Source organism: Leptodactylus fuscus, chromosome 2 (genome assembly GCF_031893055.1).
Source record: "Leptodactylus fuscus isolate aLepFus1 chromosome 2, aLepFus1.hap2, whole genome shotgun sequence".
Classification (NCBI taxonomy): domain Eukaryota; kingdom Metazoa; phylum Chordata; class Amphibia; order Anura; family Leptodactylidae; genus Leptodactylus; species Leptodactylus fuscus.
The window spans coordinates 26523253-26549586 of NC_134266.1; the positions used below are offsets into that span (position 1 = coordinate 26523253).

A 26334-nucleotide genomic window follows, 5' to 3' on the forward strand; every position below is an offset into this window, starting at 1 on the left:
AGTTACATGAATGAGGTCAATTCTTCAAGATGTCTCAGTTATCTGCAGACCCCGCACTTGCTCGAGGGGAAAGCATGATTATTTTACAAACTCATCATAACTTCATGACGGAGACAGATCTGCCGGTTCCAACATGTTTTATTGCGAGAAACTGGGACAACAATCCCACAAATGAGTAAATAAAGAGCGCAAGGAACAGAAGGAATGTAATATCAAGAGTGAATAGCGGTATCTAGATTGTCCAATGGGATTGTCTTACCTCATGAGCATTTCAGCCAAACTTTTTGCATCTGCAATAGAAAAAAACAAAACTTTACATCAAATCATCATTATCAGATCATCAAAAACTAGCGTTGTCATTTTTGAACCTGTAACCACATAGTCTACACTTCAGAGTCTACAGTGTGCACCACGAGTCTACAGTCCCAGGCTTACAGTCTACATTTTCCAAGTCTACAGTCTACACTACCGAGTCTACAGTCTACAATCCGAGTCTACAGTCTACACTACCGAGTCTACAGTCTACAATCCGAGTCTACAGTCTACACTACCGAGTCTACAGTCTACAATCCGAGTCTACAGTCTACATACCTGAATCTACACTTCTGGGTCTATAGTCTTCACTCCGAGTCTACAGTCTACAATCTGAGTCTACAGTGTACAATCCGAGCCTACAGTCTACATTCCGAGTCTACAGTCTACATTCCAAGTCTACAGTCTACAATCCGAGCCTACAGTCTAAAATTTGAGTCTACAGTCTACAATTTGAGTCTACAGTCTACAATCCGAGTCTACAGTCTACATTCCGAGTCTACAGTCTACAATCTGAGTCTACAGTTTACACTCTGAGTCTACAGTCTACACTCCGAGCCTACAGTCTACACTCCGAGCGTAGAGTCTCCAATCCGAGCCTACACTCTCCAATTCGAGCCTACAGTCTACATTCCGAGTCTACAGTCTACAATCCAAGTCTACAGTCTACACTCCGAGTCTACAGTCTATACTCAAAAATTTACAGTCTCCATTCCGAGCCTACAGTTTACACTCCGAGTCTACAGTCTATACTTGAAAATCTACAGTCTACACTCCGAGTCTACACTCCCAAATCTACACTTCTGAGTTTACAGTCTACACTCCCCAGTCTAAATTCTATGTTCGAAATTCTACATTTCCGAATCTACTATCTACACTCCCGAGTCTAAAGTCTGTTGTTCTATCTGTCTATCTATCTATCTAATTATTTATCTATGTCATCTATATACCTATCTACATCATATCTATCCACCTATGTCATGGCTATCTTATATAAGTGTAAGCCCTCTATATGACCAGCAGGAGGTAAATAATGCTACCCCACATACATAGAACACTTCCATAGTCTAGTAGCCTTCATAGGCTTACCATGTGGTTCAGTGGCAAAGCAGCACACTACTAACAGAGGAATAATTTGGGGTAATGTCAGTTATTGAGGAGATTCTGAAAGACGATTATCCTGTAAGACACTCTGACTCACACAGTCTATAAATACGGGAAACATATTTAGCTTCTCAGAGGATTGCCAGAGGGCTGAGTTGTTACCCATCCATAGGAGCATGATTTATATAGATTGTGTCCCATTTACCTTACTGTATTGTATCATTCATAAAAATGTCTTTGGTAAGCTCTCCTTAGCTTTCCTGGAAGCCTGTGATGGCAAATTATAAGCTGCGAAGGTCATTGTGAAGATATAGGGTTACAAAGTACCCACCAGTGGGTCCATGTCGCCCTATATACAAGGTTGATGGAGAAAAAATATTCAGCATAATGCTATTTGAGGGTATGCAGGGAAGAGGATCAAGTATACTGTATTAGGAGACTGGTCTAGGGTAAATTTTTGTTGTGCTCAATGCCAGGCAGCTGCTTACAAGCAGTTTGGGAAAGTGCAATATGGTCAACATATTGAGATAGATCAAGGTTGGGCGGACTGAGATAGCCATAACTATATAAATCAAAGTGGCCGATAAGCATAGGAGCGGACCACCCTCCGACAAAGTAAATTTATGGCCAACTTAAACCCCTATTTCTCCACAGAATTACAGAAGATGATCCATCTTGTAGACACCAAGCCTCAATCATTTTTTTTATTTGCACCCTAAACCTGCCTCTGGTGATTTGCTGACTTTTGCTCCCATTGGGAAGTTGGTTCATGGAATGTTTTTCGACTAAAAGCCAAGGTTACAAAGCATGGAAATAATTCAATCCAAAAGAATGATCATGCACAATGAGCCCATTAGCTCTTCGAGAGAGAAGAAGATAAAAGAGCGGCTGCCTGAGAGGCGCAGGAGGTTCATTTTACAGGACTGTAAATAATATATGTAGGAGAGAAGCTCGATAGAGATAACGTAAAAGTTTCTTCGCTGCCAGCAGTACCCTTCAGGAAGGTATACGGTGACACTTTTGTACCTTTATACAGTACGCTGCATTATTAAAATCCCTCGCGCTTAGCACAATGCAACGGAATGTTCAGTAATCTAAGTAACATTCGACTGGTGAGCGAGGAGCTGAGAAGACCAACATCCTGCATTATGGTCATTCTCAGCAAAAGATGCAATGGATCGATAATATTCTGCCAGTATGACGGAAAGAAATAAGTCTTCGGGAGTTTTACCCTGTTTAACCTTCGAAATTGGAAAACCAAAAAGTTCAGTTCAAGATAAGATAATGATGGGGATAAATTTGGGCATCTCCATGGGGACCAGTAAATCCCATAAATGGGTTCCTATAATTTTAAAAATATACTTTGGACATGTCATAGTGATATGTCAGAAGTTGGAGATCCAGGTGTTGGTTCCATTTGCTAAAATGAAGGGTCAAAAGTACTCTGCTCAACTCTCCTCGGAGGGGTGAACCAACTCCTAGGCCTTCTATTGATCTGCATATTGTTTACTCCATTCTCCGATAAGTTGATCCAATCAAAAACAATGAGACAATGCACTCAGCAGAGTGCCCAGAACTCACTGAACAAAACTTGACACCACACTGACTTTATCAAAACTTTTTAAACCACATTGTGATCCTTACCCAATGACCAATATGGTCAAATTTAGCTCCTTTCAGTTTTTCTGAAGTGTGAGGTGACAGGCAGAGTGCTGGCGTCACGGCATATACCCCCCAGGTTTCTGACCTATGTGTGGTCCAGGTCTTGAGTAGGCCTCAGGCTCAGATGTGGGTCCTGGGCTCGTTACTGGGCCATAAAAGGCTGCAGAGCCTACACTTCAGGGCAGATTTTGGGAGCGAGAGGAGACTCCTGGGTCTGTCCTGAAATACTGAGAGTCTGGTGAGACTGTACTATACTACTTTGCTTTGTTCGTGTGGTTGGTAGTAAGTCACTTGTATAGTTAGTTTTCACTGTTTAGTTATTGCTCGGACGAGCAGGGTTTTGTTTGACGTTTTTGCCTGAAGGTTTATTCATTTTTGCTGTTTTTCAAATAAAACTGTTTTCACCAGACATTGTGCCCCTTGTTTCTGACTGGTTGGGTCCGTATCAAGCTACTGTCTCCACAGAAGTCACAGAGAAATGGAAGGTTCCCAGATACAATTATTGACTTCCTTGATTTTCTCATCGGAGATAAATTTTAAGTCCAACCTCTCAGTTTTTGAAGAAAAGTACTCCTTCTTATACCTTCTTGACCAGGCTAAGCCAACAAAACTGTATCAGATTCCTTCATGAGAAGTCTAACATCCATGTATTGTGGGACACTTGGGGATGTACTCTCAGAGCTTCTTAAAGCCTGTAAAGGTCAGCCATAGCTATGTCTAATCCAACTTCTAACAAAAACTCTTTGTGGTCTTCCATGTCTACTGTAACGAGGCCAAAAATGTTCAGTCCAAACCCTAATAGAGGTACAGACATGAACCACTGCCCACATAAAACAGAAGGAGATCTATATTTCTTCTGGGTTTTGCCATGCAGGACTGAAGGGTCTTAGCTTCTTTGCCTTTTCAGGGCCCATGGGCAAATTCCCTACGTCCAGTTCTGGCTACCAATGCAGTTCTTCTGGGAAGTGGAGTCCTGTACATGTTCTCACTACACTATAGCTAAGTTGGGACATCAAAGACTTGGCCCAGGGACCAAGGGCAATTGTATGGGCTGTCCTTATGGTCCCCTGAATACATTATGAGAACAATCAACTCATGTTGACAGGAAGAAAAGAAGAGGTTACACCAAGATGGATGGGTCGAAGAAATTGTGAACATGCTATACATAACCCTGAAGACAGAACATTATTCATTTGGTTGCCAGGAATCGAAATTGACTTGATGACACTTAATAACAAATAATGGGCTCGAGGCCAAGCTTGGCATTTACAATTCAACATTAACCTTTCCTGCAATAACATTAATCTCTATTTTCTCTAGTTACGGCACATTGAAGTCTACATCCTTTCCCTAAACCAAGCTTCCCTTTAGTTAACAGGGAGAAAATTATTCCCAGTCTTCCGTTCCCCTTGGATCTTTGTCTTACATCCTCATGCTCTGAGGATCCAAGTTGTACCTTCTTCAGACTCCTGTCCCCTGAATTGTAGGAACCTAAAACAAGACTGTGAGCACGGAGAGTCAGTCTCATGTATAGCACAGAAAACCCTATTACCTCTCAGTCTCTTCAGTCTCTGCTCCCGTCTCCTCCGCCTGACAATCAGCAGTAAAGCAAACAGCAGCAAGACCCCGATCAGGATACAGGAGATGGTCACCAGCATTTTTATTCCTTTGTTGGTTGACAGTCCTTCTTCGCTGGTCTCAATGGATTTTATGAGTGGGGGGATCGTACCTGCAAAGAGGGGTGAAATATTAGTACTAGTAAAAATAGGCACGTCTGTGAGTTAAAAATAATGGACTATTTGCTAATCATTTTGTTTCGACATTCAATGCCAACTCCTTGACGAAGGACATGTTTTGTGGATAGCCTGTATTGTGTGTCTTCTTGGTCATGAACTATGGCAATCCAGTAGAATTTCAATGGTCCATCATGATCCCTAATAGGGAAAGGAACCATCTCTAAAATATTGTTAGGATATGCCATCACTTTTGAATTGATGGGAGTGTCACTCTTGGGACCTCAATAATCCTCAAAATGAAGGGTCACCCACGACACAGATACTTCCATAGAGGTTGGCTATCTAAACCACTGACAGATGAGGACTTTTAGAACTTTGCATGACTGCACCTGGACCCTCTGTTGTGTGAACAGGTCTCATATACATTTCAAAAGAGGCCTAAGGGTATGGTAAACTGGGAAATTTACCAGGACCCTTATTTTTGGTGTGTAGGAAAGGGGTAATCTGATAGTGAAGCATGACAATTTTTAATGCCCTAGCCCACCAGGGAATTTACTATGAATGAGGTTGACTAGGGTTTTTTTTTTTTTTTTAAATTTAAGTTCTTTCCTTAGTATTGCCATCAAATATCTGACCATTGTGGGAACAACAGCCAACCCTATTATGGATCAAGTGTTTGGGGCCACAACCGACATCCGTACTACACCCTGAGAATGGTGCCCGAAGCAGTTGGCTTTGGTGTCTATATACGGGCTTGGTGTGGTACTGTGGCTCCACTTCCAATGGAATCATCGAGAGCTGAGCTGCAGTACCAGCACCTAGCCACTACACAGGGCACTGAGTCAATAACTCCCAGTCCAGTATAGTGTATAGTATGGACATCATAAGTGGCCCCAAACCACTGATCCATGTGGGGGCCATCTATCGACCCTCCACAGTTCAGATATTTTTGTTTAGCCTATCCTAAGGATAGGCCTTAAAAAAAAATCCTGGCCAACCCCTTTATAACAGTATGGCAGTAAGATTTGGACATTGAATGGTCTCTTGAACTGGGTACTAATTTGCAGTATTAGTTGGGCATTATACAGTAAAATTATGGAAGTGTTTATGGGCAATATACGGTAATATTATATAGCTACTGTGAGGGGGTATTATTTAGTCATTGTATTCAGTACCATAGGTTGGACCCCTACCAATCGAAATGTAATGGCATGTCCTAGAAATACTGTAGACTATTTCAAGATGGAAGTATCTAAGTTTTTAAGTTCTTATGAAGCAAATTCACATGGGAGAAATCTGAGGCTAGGCCTCAAAACTTGGCAGTGGTATAGCAGTCTGAACTGAGGCAGGCCCCAACGCTTTAGATAGGGTAACCTGCCCCTCATACATATCAGACGCCTCTGGTTTACTTAATTTGCAATTCCTTCTGCAGACATATAAAACATTTCATCGAGATGAAACAAACTTTTTTTTTTACATGTCTTGAAGAATTTCTTTTTTGATTGTAAAATGTAAAATGTTGCCAAGAAGTAGAAGCTCGGGCCGACTCCAGGGTATAATTCGCTGAATGGTCGTACTTAATGGAACATCTTGTGGCGGTGATGATAAATGAGTCAATAAGGACGTGGCTGATAAGCGGCGAGCGCACACTCTGCACCAGGTAACTGCCGCTATATGCAGCCGACGAGTAAATCAATCTGAAACTCATTCGAGACGCCACGTAGCCAAGTAATGACTAATCTGTCCTCACGCAGAAATAAGCAGAGGGACACCCCCTACCCAAAATAGCTTTTATCATGTTGATAATGTAGAAATGGTAAATTGTAAAAAGAAGAACTCCGTAAAAGTAGAGATTTAAATCATGGAAATAAGTGGAGAGTAAACGTGACTGGGCAGGGCTCTCTCTACAAAAGTCTATGAGAGTTACCAAAGTGTGAAGGGAGCTGACAATTCATGTCTGTTCTGCGCATGCATGGAAGACTCAATGTAAATGCACTGCGCATGCGCAAGACTATGACTGTGGATGTTTAAGGACAATCATCCGTATCAGTCAACAGAACAGGGGATGATTCTATAGGACACTTGGAGGGGCTAAGGGCTTGTTCACATCTGCGCCCAGGACTCCGTTCTGCAGGTTACCTGCACAAAACTGGACAGGAAACGGAAACCTGCCGGCACACATTCCTTAGCTGAGAGAGGAACTAATACCAACAAATAGAGTGGTGTGACTTCTTTACCGCCTGGCACTCAGCCTAATTAATTAGGACGACGACAGTTACTCGAGATTATTGGTCAATTAGTCATAAACATGGCTTTATCCTCATCAGTACCATTAAGCACAGGAGATGAGTGTTGGTCTGGTGGAGGTCCTGTACTGTGCATCCCTCATGCCTTCTCCTTGTGCAAGGAATGTCTTTGGGCATGCCATGGGGCACACCAAGATTCCAATCTCTGGCAATGCTTCTTCCACAAAGTGGAGGCATAGGGGACTTTCAGCCCTACATTCTGCTGATCTCTGCGGGACCTGGCATTCAGACCCCCAGGGATCTGACACTTACGCTGGGTTCACACCAGCGTCCGGTCTACGTTATCAGGTTTCCGTCTTCTGCATGCAGAAGACGGAAACCTGTCATGCCGAGTCCGACCGTGAGCGCCAGTGAGCGTTTTATGCTCTCCGCGGCGAAACCGTTTTTTTTAACCGGACACAGAGTCAGACATGCAGTACTCTGTGTCCGGTTTTAAAAAAAACGGTTTCGCCGCGGAGAGCATAAAACGCTCACTGGCGCTCACGGTCGGACTCGGCATGACAGGTTTCCGTCTTCTGCATGCAGAAGACGGAAACCTGATAACGTAGACCGGACGCTGGTGTGAACCCAGCGTAAGTGTCAGATCCCTGGGGGTCTGAATGCCAGGTCCCGCAGAGATCAGCAGAATGTAGGGCTGAAAGTCCCCTATGCCTCCACTTTGTGGAAGAAGCATTGCCAGAGATTGGAGTCTTGGTGTGCCCCATGGCATGCCCAAAGACATTCCTTGCACAAGGAGAAGGCATGAGGGATGCACAGTACAGGACCTCCACCAGACCAACACTCATCTCCTGTGCTTAATGGTACTGATGAGGATAAAGCCATGTTTATGACTAATTGACCAATAATCTCGAGTAACTGTCGTCGTCCTAATTAATTAGGCTGAGTGCCAGGCGGTAAAGAAGTCACACCACTCTATTTGTTGGTATTAGTTCCTCTCTCAGCTAAGGAATGTGTGCTGACACACTTTTATTAAAACAACGTGGGGTTAAATAGTAGCAGAGAAAGGAAGTGATATAACGTAAATTTTCATATTCATTCCTGATTGGTATGGGACATCTCAATCAAACAGAAAAAGTTTAAGCAGTTCCATATATAGCCAGCTGCTCCCGCTCCTGCGTGGTAACCTTGGGGAGCTGTCTTCTGGCAGCAAGCCAAGCATTTGGTTTTTTTTGCACCCATCCTGCATACAGGTGCCATCTTATCATATAACATTATACCAGTTTCAAGCATTCAACTTTTTTATAACAATGTTTTTCATAGATTACATGATTATAAATTCCACAGTACAACCCCTTAAAAGGTTGTATAGTAGGTATAGAAGTGCTGAAAGAGCTATGTCATGCACTAAGTGTAGTAGAGCACTAGCAGCAACTCAGATTCTTCCAGAAGCTACATCCTCTTCCCTCCCCTCTCCATAGACTTCTATATTAGAAGTAACTTCACTGCAGAATAGGGAAATACACATGAATAAATTGAGATAAATGTGCTATTCATTGATAAAAATTGTTTTAGAATTAGAGGTCCGTTTTAGAAGGTTTAGATTCCCACTTCCCAATAGGCCACATGGGATAATATGGAGGAACTAGTGGTGAGGGATTCCTGATATGCTCTGTATAGACCATGAATCAGCAGAAGGTGCCAGGAAAATGTGAAGTCAGAGTGGAAAGAAACCAGTAGCATGCTGATTGTACTTGAGATACATTTTAAGAGATTTAGACACCCAGTTTCCCATAGTCCATATGGGATAATATGGAGGAACTAATGTGAGAGGATTCCTCATGTGCTCTGTACAGACTCTGAATCAGCAAGAGGTGCCAGGAACATGTGAAGTCAGAGTGAGAAAAAGCCAGCAGAATGGTGAATGGATTGGCGGTACACTATGAGCGGCTCAGATACCCGCTATGCCATAGGCTACATGGGGTAATATGGAGGACTAGTGGGTGTTTACAGTAAAGTACGATCTGTATCCTGTAAAGTGATGGTTAAAGTTGGCACCACGCGTTGTGAAGGATACAAACTAACTTCACAAGCAATGACAACATATAACTTTTTGCCCTTAGCTTGTTTACTACAATTTTTTTCGTTGTGAGCAATGTAGCGTCTTGGTGCTGGAACTGTGTCACCTCACCAGGGAAAGCCATGGCTCGATAGCTGGCACCATCTGTGCCTGAAACGCGCCAGCATATAAAAGATGATAAGTAGAAGCTATCTGGCAGAATAAACAAAGGGCATTGAGGAACATAGCCGGATCTAATTAGATCATTGGATGAAATCTGCCCTGCAGATATCGGTAATGGGGCCAAGCGCAAACTAGAGGAACAAGCAAATGAGCAGAGGGAGAAACTCTTCAATAATGTGTTCCACATGGAGACTCTCGTAGCTGGAGGCAGAAGACATGATACATCGTGACATTTAGCTCTGTAACTCTGTGATATTCTGTCATGGTCCAGATATATGGTAATATCTATATTGGGCAAATTTGTCATTTCAGGGGCCATTTGCAAAATTAGGTTTGGGGACCCCCAATCAAAAACTTTTCCTCCATTTTCAGGTCAAAAATTCCCCATGTCCTGGCCCCTACACAGTATAATGTCCCACAAAGTATATTGCCTCATTTTCATGGTCTCCGCATAGTATATTGTCCCCTTTTATTGGCTGGCCCACACACTTTAACAAGTGAGGCAGACACTGGATTATGTCATCGGGGGACCACACACAATTACGGTTGATTCATGACCAAATCCTCCCCTGCCTGTGTGAGGTATGAAGTGCCGTATGCCTCGGCCCGCACCTAGAGTAACGTGTTTGTCAGAGGTTAGGCACCTACATAGACACCTATTTGGCCATATCTAACAGAAACCACCCGCAGCCATGGGCCCTGCATTGGTGTACTTTGAGGGAGTGTAGATGGTGCAGTCACACCTAAACCCTGGAGTCTTATGCTGGGTTCACACCAGCAATCAGGTCTCCGTTATCAGGTTTCCGTCTTCTGCATGCAGAAGACGGAAACCTGTCATGCCGAATCCGGCCGTGAGCGCCGATGAGCGTTTTATGCTCTATGCGGCGAAACCGTTTCTTTTAAACCGGACACAAAGTACTGCATGTCCGACTCTGTGTCGGTTTATAAAAACCGGTTTCGCCATGGAGCGCATAAAACACTCACCAGTGCTCACGGTCGGACACTTTTCAAACCCATTCAAATGAATGGGTAAGAAAGAGTCCTGCAGGTTTTCGTCTCCTGCCCATTTTTGTTCAGGAAATGGAAACCTGCAGAACGGACTCCCGGACGCAGATGTGAACGAGCCCTTAGGAGACCCATAAGATGACTCTTACAAATATAAGAAGACCGGTACTACAATGATACATTATAGCTGGGGGCCTAGTACACATTTTGCTTTGGGGTCCACGTGCTTTATATTACACCTCTGGACTCCTGGGTCACTAATGAATTTTGTGTACAGATTTTTGAAAGGAAATTTCCAAGTCACTGCCCCTAATGGCTGACGTGTAGATTAACGAATGTGCCCAAGCCACTGTATTAAGGTGGAGAGCAGGAATAGGAGTCATATAGAGAATACAACTGTTCGGACCAGAAGACGAAGGACTGCGCGAATCCAAAGAAAATGAGAAGCAGAACTCTTTATTCCAGACAAACATCAATGTAACCTTTTTTTGAGCCTCCTCTCCCCCCAGGTGAACTTTACAGGTAGAGTTCGATGCACACTTGATAAAGGGCTAGTTCAAATCCCTGAAACGCGTTGTGTTATATTGATATTTGTCTGGAATAAAGAGTTCTGCTACTCATTTCCTTTGGATTCACGCAGTCCTTCGTCTTCTGGTCGGAACAGTTGTATTCTCCACACACCGGTGTTTCGGTGTCAGTCAGTGACATCGACCATCCAGTTTTCTTCTTTTGCCTTAAGCGGTTGGCTGTAGCCCTCACACAACCCCAAAAGGTGAGGAGCCATCTTGTCTCTACGCTTTTACATTCTCATTTATAAATGATGTTGCACTACACACTGCTCCGTGCTTCTGTTTTATTGTTTTGTAGTTATATGGAGGAAGGGTCAAGGCAGGCAGAGTCTGGTTATGAGCGAAGGCCAGGCAGAGGTCAGGGCAAGCAGCAAGTAGATAATTTCAAGAATGCAAGTCGGGTCATAGGCCGCATTGTACTCTGAAACCAAATGGATCCCAATGAAGCTTGGGACACTTGGGCATTTTCTTGGGTCAGGGGCAATTAGAGACCAGGAGTCATTGTGTAGTTCACTGCAATGTAGGTGGAAAATAGTGGTCAGGAGGAGAAAGTTATGTACCCAGAGAGGTCGACTAGCAATTTGTGACATCATTGCTTGAGGAGCTCTTGGAAGTTGGACCTATTAAGAAGTCCTCAAGTAGCGTGAGAAAAATAACAAAATTTTGTGAGTAGTTTCCTTCTGTCGAGTCGTAAAGAGAATTCTCTGTGCCCCTCAATATGGTCACCTCTGCATCAGTTATAGGTGGTTATATCCTGACCTCCTATATATATATATATATATATATATATATATATATATCTTTAATACAATATCTGGGATCTGTAGTGTTGCAGGATTCTGTACTCCATCCTGATTTCAGCTCCGAGGACACATTTTTGTTAGAATAAAGAATTCCTTTAAGTAATCCCTCTAATATACAAATGCATATGGGCGCCTTTAGACTCAGCAGTTTAGTCAAAAAAAGTGGGATGGACAGAGTCAGGCTTGTCATTAAATACATACCCATCTGTCAGACGCTCCGCACCACCCCCTTGTTTTCATCAGTGCGGGGTTAGCTATTCTCACGTCAAGTTATTATATAAGGCCAGGAGATAATATAGTCAACATATATGATGGATGATGGTCCTTCGCTCTTATGGCCTTGTAATTCACTACCTGCTGAGTGCAGGGACGCCGCTCGCATACACAATCTTAATATGCTCCTGATTACAAGGATTTACTACAGCCCAAGTGTCTGGAGACTAATCTACCCCGCTCCCTCACATGATATAAGGTCCTCATTATTCCACTTTATATAATGCTGCGGTAATGGTGTATCCTGAATAAAAGGGCATTTCCAAGTGCGCGGTGACTTCAAGTAACTCATATTAGGAAGAATCTCCACCAAATGTCAAGTATGTCTTAATTAGAGACATCAAGGGGATCTTAAAGGGAATCCGAACTTCAGGAAAATCAGAAGGATAATCTCTTATTATTCAAGCTTTAATATTCTCTAGTCACCACAAGAGCTGCGAGTAAAATATTGGTGCCCAATACAGAAAACCCTATCATAAGATGGTGCAGTGCAGCACCCCTCAAATCTCAGATCTCAGTAGCTCCTCCTACATTAGGCCACCTGGATGATACCCCATCTAGTGGACAATGCCAGTAAGAACTATGTGGAGCTGCTGCCATGATTATTTTAGAGATGTGTTATAGGACGCACAGGGCCCCCTTGAGGGAAGAATGGGAGGGGAAGCGGCAGTGACCAGGATTGTTAAGTAAGGTCGCAGGCCTACGGCAAGAGTATTTGTTAGGCAATCCCCAACAAATACTGCTATTATTATACTCAGGTTTCTCTTCAAACCCCCAAGTATAATGATCTAAGGCCCAGGGGAGGTGCGTGAACAAAAAAAAACCTGTTGTATTCACCTCTCCTACACTGTGGCCTAACCCCATGCTGTCTTTGGGCCTCTATAGTGACATCACAGATGTCACGTGGGTCAGGCTGGTGTCGCGACGGATAATTACGCCGGCGTGACCCACATATGTGACATTATTGAAGAGCAGGTAATTGCGTAAGTTCATCTGGTTTTTATGTTTGTCACCTCCCCTGGGCTGATCATTGTAATCTGCAGTCTGAAAAGACGCCAGAGTATAATAATAGGTCATTGGTGTGTGGAGGGGTCACTAAGGGACATTATACTGTGTGGAGGGGTCACTAAGGGACATTATACTGTGTGGAGGGGTCACTATGGGACATTATACTGTGTGGAGGGGTCACTATGGGACATTATACTGTGTGGAGGGGTCACTATGGGACATTGTCCTGTCTGGAGGAAACTTTGGTACATTATAGTGTGAATGAATGGGGTATTATACTGTGTGTGTGTGTGTGTGGAGGGGGAGCAGGAAAGGGGTTGCTATGCCATGGGGAGGGGCCCAATTCAAAAGTTTACTATGGGGCCCGGTCTTTACTTGTTATGCCCCTGACTGTGTTACATGGCGTCCTGATAATAGAGACTTTTCAATACACTAGATTTTCAAGACTAAATCTGATGTTGTGATGATCTGATAGTAGAAACTTCCTCACCACTGTGTGGATTTCCATGACTAAGTGCTGTGTCACATGGTGGTCCAATAATAGAGACTTTCTGGCACACTGGATTTCCATGACTTAGGGTGCGTTCACACGGAGGAAAGTGGAGCGCAATCTGGCACGTATACACGTGTCAGCAGATTGCGCTCGCAAAAAGCTCCCATTCATTTCAATGGGAGTTAGAATCATATACGCCACGTTATTTTGCGGACGTGATTTTGCGGCCGCAAGAACACGGCCGCAAAATAACGCGTGTATGCTAACACGTGTATACATGCCAGATTGTGCTCCACTTTCCTCCGTGTGAACGCACCCTAAGTCCTGTGTTGCAGTGGTCCGATAGTAGAGACATCCTGACCACTGTGGATTTCCATGATTAAATGCCGTGTTACATGGTGGTCCGATAGTGGAGACTTTCCGACACACACGATTTCCATGACTAAGTCCCGTGTTGTGGTGGTCTGATAGTAGAGACTTCCGAACACACTGGATTTCCATGACTAAGTCCCGTGTTGTGGTGGTCTGATAGTAGAGACTTCCTGGCACACTGGATTTCCATGACTAAGTCCCATGTTGTGGTCCTCTGATAGTAGCGACTTCCTGGCACACTGGATTTCCATGACTAAGTCCCGCGTTGTGTTGGTCTGATAGTAGAGACTTCCTGGCACACTGGATTTCCATGACTAAGTCCCATGTTGTGGTCCTCTGATAGTAGCGACTTCCTGGCACACTGGATTTCCATGACTAAGTCCCATGTTGTGGTCCTCTGATAGTAGCGACTTCCTGGCACACTGGATTTCCATGACTAAGTCCCGCGTTGTGTTGGTCTGATAGTAGAGACTAGAGATGAGCGAACAGTGTTCTATCGAACTCATGTTCGATCGGATATTAGGCTGTTCGGCATGTTCGAATCGAATCGAACACCGCGTGGTAAAGTGCGCCATTACTCGATTCCCCTCCCACCTTCCCTGGCGCCTTTTTTGCTCCAATAACAGCGCTGGGTAGGTGGGACAGGAACTACGACACCGGTGACGTTGAAAAAAGTAGGCAAAACCCATTGGCTGCCGAAAACATGTGACCTCTAATTTAAAAGAACAGCGACGCCCAGCTTCGCGTCATTCTGAGCTTGCAATTCACCGAGGACGGAGGTTTCCGTCCAGCTAGCTAGGGCTTAGATTCTGGGTAGGCAGGGACAGGCTAGGATAGGAAGGAGAAGACAACCAACAGCTCTTGTAAGAGCTAAATTCCAGGGAGAAGCTTGTCAGTGTAACGTGGCACTGACGGGCTCAATCGCCGCAACCCAGCTTTCCCAGGATCCTGAATGGAATACACTGTCAGTGTATTCCCGTATACCCGATATATACCCCGATACCCGTTCCAACGGTGTGCCCCCCCACCTTCACCCCAGAAATACCCTGCAAGTCCCCTAGCAATAGAATTGGGGCTATATACACCCACAATTTTTACTACTGGTATACAGTGCCATTGTCTGACTGGGAATTCAAAGAATATATTGGGAATACAAATACCCTCATTTCTTGCTACTGCCATATAGTGCCAGTTTCTGACTGGTAATTCAAAGAATATATTGGGGTTACGTGCACCCACAATTTTTACTACTGGTATACAGTGCCATTGTCTGACTGGGAATTCAAAGAATATATTGGGAATACAAATACCCTCATTTCTTGCTACTGCCATATAGTGCCAGTGTCTGACTGGGAATTCAAAGAATATATTGGGGTTACGTGCACCCACAATTTTTACTACTGGTATACAGTGCCATTGTCTGACTGGGAATTCAAAGAGTATATTGGGAATACAAATACCCTCATTTCTTGCTACTGCCATATAGTGCCAGTTTCTGACTGGGAATTCAAAGAATATATTGGGGTTACGTGCACCCACAATTTTTACTACTGGTATACAGTGCCATTGTCTGACTGGGAATTCAAAGAATATATTGGGGTTATAAATACCCTCATTTCTTGCTACTGCCATATAGTGCCAGTTTCTGACTGGTAATTCAAAGAATATATTGGGGTTACGTGCACCCACAATTTTTACTACTGGTATACAGTGCCATTGTCTGACTGGGAATTCAAAGAGTATATTGGGAATACAAATACCCTCATTTCTTGCTACTGCCATATAGTGCCAGTTTCTGACTGGGAATTCAAAGAATATATTGGGGTTACGTGCACCCACAATTTTTACTACTGGTATACAGTGCCATTGTCTGACTGGGAATTCAAAGAATATATTGGGGTTATAAATACCCTCATTTCTTGCTACTGCCATATAGTGCCAGTTTCTGACTGGTAATTCAAAGAATATATTGGGGTTACGTGCACCCACAATTTTTACTACTGGTATACAGTGCCATTGTCTGACTGGGAATTCAAAGAGTATATTGGGAATACAAATACCCTCATTTCTTGCTACTGCCATATAGTGCCAGTTTCTGACTGGGAATTCAAAGAATATATTGGGGTTACGTGCACCCACAATTTTTACTACTGGTATACAGTGCCATTGTCTGACTGGGAATTCAAAGAGTATATTGGGAATACAAATACCCTCATTTCTTGCTACTGCCATATAGTGCCAGTTTCTGACTGGGAATTCAAAGAATATATTGGGGTTACGTGCACCCACAATTTTTACTACTGGTATACAGTGCCATTGTCTGACTGGGAATTCAAAGAATATATTGGGAATACAAATACCCTCATTTCTTGCTACTGCCATATAGTGCCAGTTTCTGACTGGTAATTCAAAGAATATATTGGGGTTACGTGCACCCACAATTTTTACTACTGGTATACAGTGCCATTGTCTGACTGGGAATTCAAAGAGTATATTGGGAATACAAATACCCTCATTTCTTGCTACTGCCATATAGTGCCAGTTTCTGACTGGGAATTCAAAGAATATATTGGGGTTACGTGCACCCACAATTTTTACTACTGGTATACAGTGCCAATTTCTAACTAGGAATTCAAAATGCGCAAGGCTCCCGGAAAGGGACGTGGACGAGGCCGTGGGCGAGGTCGGGGGAATGGTTCTGGGGAGCAAGGTAGCAGTGAAGCCACAGGGCGTCCCGTGCCTACTCCTGTGGGGCAGCAAGCATTGCGCCACTCCACAGTGCCAGGGTTGCTTGCCACATTAACTAAACTGCAGGGTACAAACCTTAGTAGGCCCGAGAACCAGGAACAGGTCTTGCAATGGCTGTCAGAGAACGCTTACAGCACATTGTCCAGCAGCCAGTCAGACTCTGCCTCCTCTCCTCCTATTACCCAACAGTCTTGTCTTCCTTCCTCCCAAAATTCCGAAGCTTTACAGAACAATAACCCAAACTGTCCCTGCTCCCCAGAGCTGTTCTCCGCTCCTTTCATTGTCCCTCAACCTGCCTCTCCACGTCACGATTCCACGAACCTAACAGAGGAGCATTTGTGTCCAGATGCTCAAACACTAGAGTCTCCTCCATCTCCGTTCGATTTGGTGGTGGATGACCAGCAACCCACCCTCATCGACGATGATGTGACGCAGTTGCCGTCAGGGCATCCAGTTGACCGGCGCATTGTGCGGGAGGAGGAGATGAGACAGGAGTTGGAAGAGGAAGTGGTGGATGATGAGGACACTGACCCGACCTGGACAGGGGGGATGTCAAGCGGGGAAAGTAGTGTGGATGTTGAGGCAGGTGCAGCACCAAAAAGGGTAGCTAGAGGCAGAGGCAGAGGTCAGCAGCTTAGGCGAAGCCAGGCCACACCCGGAATCTCCCAAGATGTTCCAGTTCGTACCCAGCCCCGAAAAACTCCCACCTCGAGGGCACGTTTCTCGAAGGTGTGGAGTTTTTTCAAGGAATGCGCCGAGGACAGATATAGTGTTGTCTGCACAATTTGCCTCTCGAAATTGATTAGGGGCTCTGAGAAGAGCAACCTGTCCACCACTTCAATGCGCCGTCATTTGGAATCCAAGCACTGGAATCAGTGGCAGGCAGCAACGGCAGGACAAAGGCCGCCTGCCGTTCACGCCACTGCCACTGCCTCTGCCTCTGCCTCTGCCACTGCCACTGCTGACTGTGCTGGCGATGCACTCCAGAGGACGAGCCAGGACACCACTTCATCTGCCTCCGCCACTTTGTTGACTTCTACCTCATCCTCCCCTGGTCCTGTCTTATCTCCTTCTCCTGCACCATCAAAGGCACCATCAGGCGTTTCTTTACAACAACCCACCATCTCTCAGACATTGGAGCGGCGGCAGAAATACACTGCTAACCACCCACACGCGCAAGCCTTGAACGCCAACATCGCTAAACTGCTGGCCCAGGAGATGTTGGCGTTCCGGCTTGTTGAAACTCCCGCCTTCCTGGACCTGATGGCAACTGCGGCACCTCGCTATGCCGTCCCTAGCCGTCACTACTTCTCCCGGTGTGCCGTCCCCGCCTTGCACCAGCACGTGTCACTCAACATCAGGCGGGCCCTTAGTTCCGCGCTTTGCACAAAGGTCCACTTGACCACCGACGCGTGGACAAGTGCATGCGGACAGGGACGCTACATTTCACTGACGGCACACTGGGTGAATGTAGTTGAGGCTGGGACTGCTTCCCAAACTGGCCCGGTGTACCTCGTCTCCCCGCCTAACATTCCTGGCAGGGACACGAGAAGAACACCCCCCTCCTCCTCCTCCTCTACCGCCTCCTCCTCCGCCACCGCCTCCTCCTCCGCCACCGCCTCCTCCTCCGCTGTTAGATTGACCCCAGCTACGAGTTGGAAACGTTGCAGCACTGGCGTTGGTAGACGTCAGCAGGCTGTGCTGAAGCTGATCAGCTTGGGGGACAGACAGCACACTGCCTCCGAGGTGAGGGATGCCCTCCTCGATGAGACGGCAATATGGTTTGAGCCGCTGCACCTGGGCCCAGGCATGGTCGTTTGTGATAACGGCCGGAACCTGGTAGCAGCTCTGGAGCTTGCCGGACTCCAACATGTTCCATGCCTGGCCCACGTCTTCAACCTAGTGGTGCAACGTTTCCTAAAGAGCTACCCCAATGTTCCAGAGCTACTGGTGAAAGTGCGGCGCATGTGCGCCCACTTTCGCAAGTCGACAGTAGCCGCTGCTAGCTTAAAATCTCTCCAGCAACGCCTGCATGTGCCACAACACCGGCTTTTGTGCGACGTCCCCACACGCTGGAACTCAACGTTTCAGATGTTGAATAGAGTGGTTGAGCAGCAGAGACCTTTGATGGAATACCAGCTACAAAACCCTAGGGTGCCACAAAGTCAGCTGCCTCAGTTTCACATCCATGAGTGGCCATGGATGAGAGACCTTTGTGACATCCTACGGGTCTTTGAGGAGTCCACAAGGAGGGTGAGCTCTGAGGATGCGATGGTGAGCCTTACAATCCCGCTCTTGTGTGTTCTGAGAGAATCCCTGATTGACATCAGGGATAACTCAGATCACACAGAGGAGTTAGGGATAGCATCCGATCCGTCACAGCTGGAGAGTAGGTCCACACATCTGTCCGCTTCACTGCGTTTAATGGAGGAGGAGGAGGAGGAGGAGGAGGAAGAAGAGTTGTCCGATGATGTGATGGTGATACAGGAGGCTTCCGGGCAACTTCGAATCGTCCCATTGTTGCAGCGCGGATGGGTAGACATGGAGGATGAGGAGGAAATGGAGATTGAACTTTCCGGTGGGGCCAGAGGAGTCATGCCAACTAACACTGTGGCAGACATGGCTGAGTTCATGTTGGGGTGCTTTACAACCGACAAGCGTATTGTCAAAATCATGGAGGACAACCAGTACTGGATCTTTGCTATCCTTGACCCCCGGTATAAAAACAACATCTCGTCTTTTATTCCGGTAGAGGGGAGGGCCAATCGCATCAATGCTTGCCACAGGCAATTGGTGCAGAATATGATGGAGATGTTTCCAGCATGTGACGTTGGCGGCAGGGAGGGCAGTTCCTCCAGTAGGCAACCAAGTTCTCACCGGTCCACACAAACGAGGGGCACACTGTCTAAGGTCTGGGACACCTTGATGGCACCCCCTCGCCAAAGTGCCGCCACGGAGGGTCCTAGTGTCACCAGGCGTGAGAAGTATAGGCGCATGTTGCGGGAATACCTTTCCGACCACAGCCCTGTCCTCTCCGACCCCTCTGTGCCCTACACGTATTGGGTGTCGAAGTTGGACCTGTGGCTTGAACTTGCCCTATATGCCTTGGAGGTGCTGTCCTGTCCTGCCGCCAGCGTCCTATCTGAGAGGGTGTTCAGTGCAGCCGGTGGCATCATCACTGACAAGCGCACCCGTCTGTCAGCTGAGAGTGCCGACCGGCTCACTTTGATAAAAATGAACCACCACTGGGTAGAGCCGTCATTTTTGTGCCCACCTGTGTAAAGCACCCCAACATGAAACTCCATGTCTGTACTCAACCTCTCCAATTCCTCCGCATCCTCATACTCATCCACCATAAGCGTTGCACAATTCTGCTAATACTAGGCTCCCTCCACCCTGATTTCCACCAACTCTGCTGGTTAGAGGCTCCCTCCACCATGAATTTGCCCAAACTGGGCTGTTTAGAGGCTCCCTCCACCATGAATTGGTCCAAACTGGGGTTTTTAGAGGCTCCCTCCACCATGAATTGGTCCAAACTGGGCTGGTTAGAGGCTCCCTCCACCATGAATTGGTCCAAACTGGGCTGGTTAGAGGCTCCCTCCACCATGAATTTCCCAAAACTTGGCTGTTTAGAGGCTCCCTCCACCATTAATTGGTCCAAACTGGGCTGGTTAGAGGCTCCCTCCACCATGAATTTGCCCAAACTGGGGTGGTTAGAGGCTCCCTCCACCATTAATTGGTCCAAACTGGGCTGGTTAGAGGCTCCCTCCACAATTAATTGGTCCAAACTGGGCTAATTAGAGGCTCCCTCCACCATGAATTGGTCCAAACTGGGCTGGTTAGAGGCTCCCTCCACCATGAATTGGTCCAAACTGGGGTGGTTAGAGGCTCCCTCCACCATTAATTGGTCCAAACTGGGCAGGTTAGAGGCTCCCTCCACCATTAATTGGTCCAAACTGGGGTGGTTAGAGGCTCCCTCCACCATTAATTGGTCCAAACTGGGCTGGTTAGAGGCTCCCTCCACAATTAATTGGTCCAAACTGGGCTAATTAGAGGCTCCCTCCACCATGAATTGGTCCAAACTGGGTTTTTTAGAGGCTCCCTCCACCATGAATTTGCCCAAACTGGGCTGGTTAGAGGCTCCCTCCACCATGAATTGGTCCAAACTGGGGTTTTTAGAGGCTCCCTCCACCATGAATTGGTCCAAACTTGGCTGTTTAGAGGCTCCCTCCACCATGAATTGGTCCAAACTGGGGTGGTTAGAGGCTCCCTCCACCATTAATTGGTCCAAACTGGGCTGGTTAGAGGCTCCCTCCACCATGAATTTCCCAAAACTTGGCTGTTTAGAGGCTCCCTCCACCATTAATTGGTCCAAACTGGGCTGGTTAGAGGCTCCCTCCACCATGAATTTGCCCAAACTGGGGTGGTTAGAGGCTCCCTCCACCATTAATTGGTCCAAACTGGGGTGGTTAGAGGCTCCCTCCACCATTAATTGGTCCAAACTGGGCTGGTTAGAGGCTCCCTCCACAATTAATTGGTCCAAACTGGGCTAATTAGAGGCTCCCTCCACCATGAATTGGTCCAAACTGGGGTTTTTAGAGGCTCCCTCCACCATGAATTTGCCCAAACTGGGCTGTTTAGAGGCTCCCTCCACCATGAATTGGTCCAAACTGGGCTGGTTAGAGGCTCCCTCCACCATGAATTTCCCAAAACTTGGCTGTTTAGAGGCTCCCTCCACCATTAATTGGTCCAAACTGGGCTGGTTAGAGGCTCCCTCCACCATGAATTTGCCCAAACTGGGGTGGTTAGAGGCTCCCTCCACCATTAATTGGTCCAAACTGGGCTGGTTAGAGGCTCCCTCCACAATTAATTGGTCCAAACTGGGCTAATTAGAGGCTCCCTCCACCATGAATTGGTCCAAACTGGGCTGGTTAGAGGCTCCCTCCACCATGAATTGGTCCAAACTGGGGTGGTTAGAGGCTCCCTCCACCATTAATTGGTCCAAACTGGGCAGGTTAGAGGCTCCCTCCACCATTAATTGGTCCAAACTGGGGTGGTTAGAGGCTCCCTCCACCATTAATTGGTCCAAACTGGGCTGGTTAGAGGCTCCCTCCACAATTAATTGGTCCAAACTGGGCTAATTAGAGGCTCCCTCCACCATGAATTGGTCCAAACTGGGTTTTTTAGAGGCTCCCTCCACCATGAATTTGCCCAAACTGGGCTGGTTAGAGGCTCCCTCCACCATGAATTGGTCCAAACTGGGGTTTTTAGAGGCTCCCTCCACCATGAATTGGTCCAAACTTGGCTGTTTAGAGGCTCCCTCCACCATGAATTGGTCCAAACTGGGGTGGTTAGAGGCTCCCTCCACCATTAATTGGTCCAAACTGGGCTGGTTAGAGGCTCCCTCCACCATGAATTTCCCAAAACTTGGCTGTTTAGAGGCTCCCTCCACCATTAATTGGTCCAAACTGGGCTGGTTAGAGGCTCCCTCCACCATGAATTTGCCCAAACTGGGCTGTTTAGAGGCTCCCTCCACCATGAATTTGCCCAAACTGGGCTGTTTAGAGGCTCCCTCCACCATGAATTGGTCCAAACTGGGCTGGTTAGAGGCTCCCTCCACCATGAATTTCCCAAAACTTGGCTGTTTAGAGGCTCCCTCCACCATTAATTGGTCCAAACTGGGCTGGTTAGAGGCTCCCTCCACCATGAATTTGCCCAAACTGGGGTGGTTAGAGGCTCCCTCCACCATTAATTGGTCCAAACTGGGGTGGTTAGAGGCTCCCTCCACCATTAATTGGTCCAAACTGGGCTGGTTAGAGGCTCCCTCCACAATTAATTGGTCCAAACTGGGCTAATTAGAGGCTCCCTCCACCATGAATTGGTCCAAACTGGGTTTTTTAGAGGCTCCCTCCACCATGAATTTGCCCAAACTGGGCTGTTTAGAGGCTCCCTCCACCATGAATTGGTCCAAACTGGGCTGGTTAGAGGCTCCCTCCACCATGAATTGGTCCAAACTGGGCTGGTTAGAGGCTCCCTCCACCATGAATTGGTCCAAACTGGGCTGGTTAGAGGCTCCCTCCACCATGAATTGGTCCAAACTGGGCTGGTTAGAGGCTCCCTCCACCATGAATTTGCCCAAACTGGGCTGTTTAGAGGCTCCCTCCACCATGAATTTGCCCAAACTGGGCTGGTTAGAGGCTCCCTCCACCATGAATTGGTCCAAACGGGTTTTTAGAGGCTCCCTTCACCATGAATTGGTCCAAACTTGGCTGTTTAGAGGCTCCCTCCACCATGAATTGGTCCAAACTGGGGTGGTTAGAGGCTCCCTCCACCATGAATTTGCCCAAACTGGGCTGTTTAGAGGCTCCCTCCACCATGAATTGGTCCAAACTGGGTTTTTTAGAGGCTCCCTCCACCATGAATTGGTCCAAACTGGGCTGGTTAGAGGCTCCCTCCACCATGAATTGGTCCAAACTGGGGTGGTTAGAGGCTCCCTCCACCATTAATTGGTCCAAACTGGGGTGGTTAGAGGCTCCCTCCACCATTAATTGGTCCAAACTGGGCTGGTTAGAGGCTCCCTCCACAATTAATTGGTCCAAACTGGGCTAATTAGAGGCTCCCTCCACCATGAATTGGTCCAAACTGGGTTTTTTAGAGGCTCCCTCCACCATGAATTTGCCCAAACTGGGCTGTTTAGAGGCTCCCTCCACCATGAATTGGTCCAAACTGGGCTGGTTAGAGGCTCCCTCCACCATGAATTGGTCCAAACTGGGCTGGTTAGAGGCTCCCTCCACCATGAATTGGTCCAAACTGGGCTGGTTAGAGGCTCCCTCCACCATGAATTGGTCCAAACTGGGCTGGTTAGAGGCTCCCTCCACCATGAATTTGCCCAAACTGGGCTGTTTAGAGGCTCCCTCCACCATGAATTTGCCCAAACTGGGCTGGTTAGAGGCTCCCTCCACCATGAATTTGCCCACACTGGGCTGGTTAGAGGCTCCCTCCACCATGAATTTCCCAAAACTTGGCTGTTTAGAGGCTCCCTCCACCATTAATTGGTCCAAATTGGGCTGGTTAGAGGCTCCCTCCACCATGAATTGGTCCAAACTTGGCTGTTTAGAGGCTCCCTCCACCATTAATTGGTCCAAACTGGGCTGGTTAGAGGCTCCCTCCACCATGAATTTCCCAAAACTTGGCTGTTTAGAGGCTCCCTCCACCATTAATTGGTCCAAACTGGGCTGGTTAGAGGCTCCCTCCACCATGAATTTGCCCAAACTGGGCTGTTTAGAGGCTCCCTCCACCATGAATTTGCCCAAACTGGGCTGGTTAGAGGCTCCCTCCACCATGAATTGGTCCAAACTGGGCTGGTTAGAGGCTCCCTCCACCATGAATTTGCCCAAACTGGGCTGTTTAGAGGCTCCCTCCACCATGAATTTGCCCAAACTGGGCTGGTTAGAGGCTCCCTCCACCATGAATTGGTCCAAACGGGTTTTTAGAGGCTCCCTTCACCATGAATTGGTCCAAACTTGGCTGTTTAGAGGCTCCCTCCACCATGAATTGGTCCAAACTGGGGTGGTTAGAGGCTCCCTCCACCATGAATTTGCCCAAACTGGGCTGTTTAGAGGCTCCCTCCACCATGAATTGGTCCAAACTGGGTTTTTTAGAGGCTCCCTCCACCATGAATTGGTCCAAACTGGGCTGGTTAGAGGCTCCCTCCACCATGAATTGGTCCAAACTGGGGTGGTTAGAGGCTCCCTCCACCATTAATTGGTCCAAACTGGGCTGGTTAGAGGCTCCCTCCACCATTAATTGGTCCAAACTGGGCTGGTTAGAGGCTCCCTCCACCATGAATTTGCCCAAACTGGGCTGGTTAGAGGCTCCCTCCACCATGAATTGGTCCAAACTGGGGTTTTTAGAGGCTCCCTCCACCATGAATTGGTCCAAACTGGGGTTTTTAGAGTCTCCCTCCACCATGAATTGGTCCAAACTGGGGTTTTTAGAGGCTCCCTCCACCATGAATTTGCCCAAACTCTGCTGGTTAGAGGCTCAATCCACCCTGATTTTCAAAACAAATGTTGGTGCCAACCTCAACTTACTACAAGGGCCAAATTCACTGCTGGTGACAAGCTCTCCTCACTGCAAGTGCCAAATACACATGTTTCAAGGTGTTTTCCTACTGTCAGAGAGGTGGTATTGAGTGTGTAAAGTGTGTAGTTGTTAGGCTGTGATGTTGGGGTAATAGAGGGTCTTTGGTGTGTTAGATGCCCCCAGACATGCTTCCCCTGCTGTCCCAGTGTCATTCCAGAGGTGTTGGCATCATTTCCTGGGGTGTCATAGTGGACTTGGTGACCCTCCAGACATGGATTTGGGTTTCCCCCTTAACGAGTATCTGTTCCCCATAGACTATAATGGGGTTCGAAACCCGTTCGAACACACGAACATTGAGCGGCTGTTCGAATCGAATTTCGAACCTCGAACATTTTAGTGTTCGCTCATCTCTAGTAGAGACTTCCTGGCACACTGGATTTCCATGACTAAGTCCCATGTTGTGGTCGTCTGATAGTAGAGACTTCCTGACCATTGTGGATTTCTATGACTAAGTGCCGTGTTACATGGTGGTCTGATAGTAGCGACTTCCTGGCACACTGGATTTCCATGACTAAGTCCCATTTTGTGTTGGTCTGATAGTAGAGACTTCCTGACCACCGTGGATTTCTATGACTAAGTGCCGTGTTACATGGTGGTCTGATAGTAGCGACTTCCTGGCACACTGGATTTCCATGACTAAGTCCCATTTTGTGTTGGTCTGATAGTAGAGACTTCCGAACACACTGGATTTCCATGACTAAGTCCCATGTTGTGGTCGTCTGATAGTAGAGACTTCCTGACCATTGTGGATTTCTATGACTAAGTGCCGTGTTACACGGTGGTCTGATAGTAGCGACTTCCTGGCACACTGGATTTCCATGACTAAATCCCGTGTTGTGTTGGTCTGATAGTAGAGACTTCCTGACCATCGTGGATTTCCATGACTAAGTGCGTGTTACACGGTGGTCTGATAGCAGAGACTTTCTGGCACACTCCGTACTCTCTGCAGTCAGTTCCCAAGTCGTTGTACAGTATCAGATCCATTGATCTCCATTAGCTCGTCCCCAGCATCAAACAAAGTAATCACCGCCATAAATCTTACAGATCAGCGGGACGCGGGGAAAGTTACAAAGCCGATTGTGAGAAAAAGCCAAATGGAATTTAAGCAAAGCAAATTCTGCTGTTTGTGTGTGACTGCGGAAGATTCAGCGCTGGCTCTGGAGCTACGCCGGGCGACGTCCAATCACCGCTCCCACCGGGGACCCAGAAATTCCATTTATGAAATACAATTAGGTGATTTGATGGATTGTCTAGAGAAATAGCGTAAACCAAATTTCTGCGGTTTGGTTTATTTTGTTTTGCTGGAAGCTGAAATAATTATGTAGATGAGAACTGAGCCCGAGAGCAAAAAAAAAGTTTGAACAAATTCTGCAACTTTTGATTGACCAAAGGATTTCCCCCATTACTGCATGTAGCAGAGCTGTATGTGCTATCTAAAGCAATTGCTTAGTTTGGAAAATAGCAATTCCATCCAATGTGCTGATACACTGCGCATACGCCTGAGGTCTACCACAACTGCGCATGCACCCGGAGCACCAGTTGCTGGGCGAGCACAGACTTTTTCTTTTTTTAATAAAATCAGAGAAAGAAAGATAGACACAACACACATAAACAGAACG

At 46.7% G+C, this 26334-nt stretch overlaps 1 protein-coding gene across 3 annotated transcripts in view; it reads right to left on the bottom strand.

Annotated features, from left to right (window-relative positions):
• The window catches only part of DSCAM (DS cell adhesion molecule), a 338268-nt gene that overhangs the window by 43614 nt on the left and 268320 nt on the right, over positions 1-26334 (bottom strand). For all 3 annotated transcript variants that reach the window (XM_075263534.1, XM_075263535.1, XM_075263532.1), the window contains 2 exons: positions 4631-4807; positions 260-290 (listed from right to left, as the gene is read on the bottom strand). In XM_075263534.1, the coding sequence (XP_075119635.1) occupies positions 260-290; positions 4631-4807 (208 nt within the window). The remainder of the gene's footprint in view (positions 1-259; positions 291-4630; positions 4808-26334) is intronic.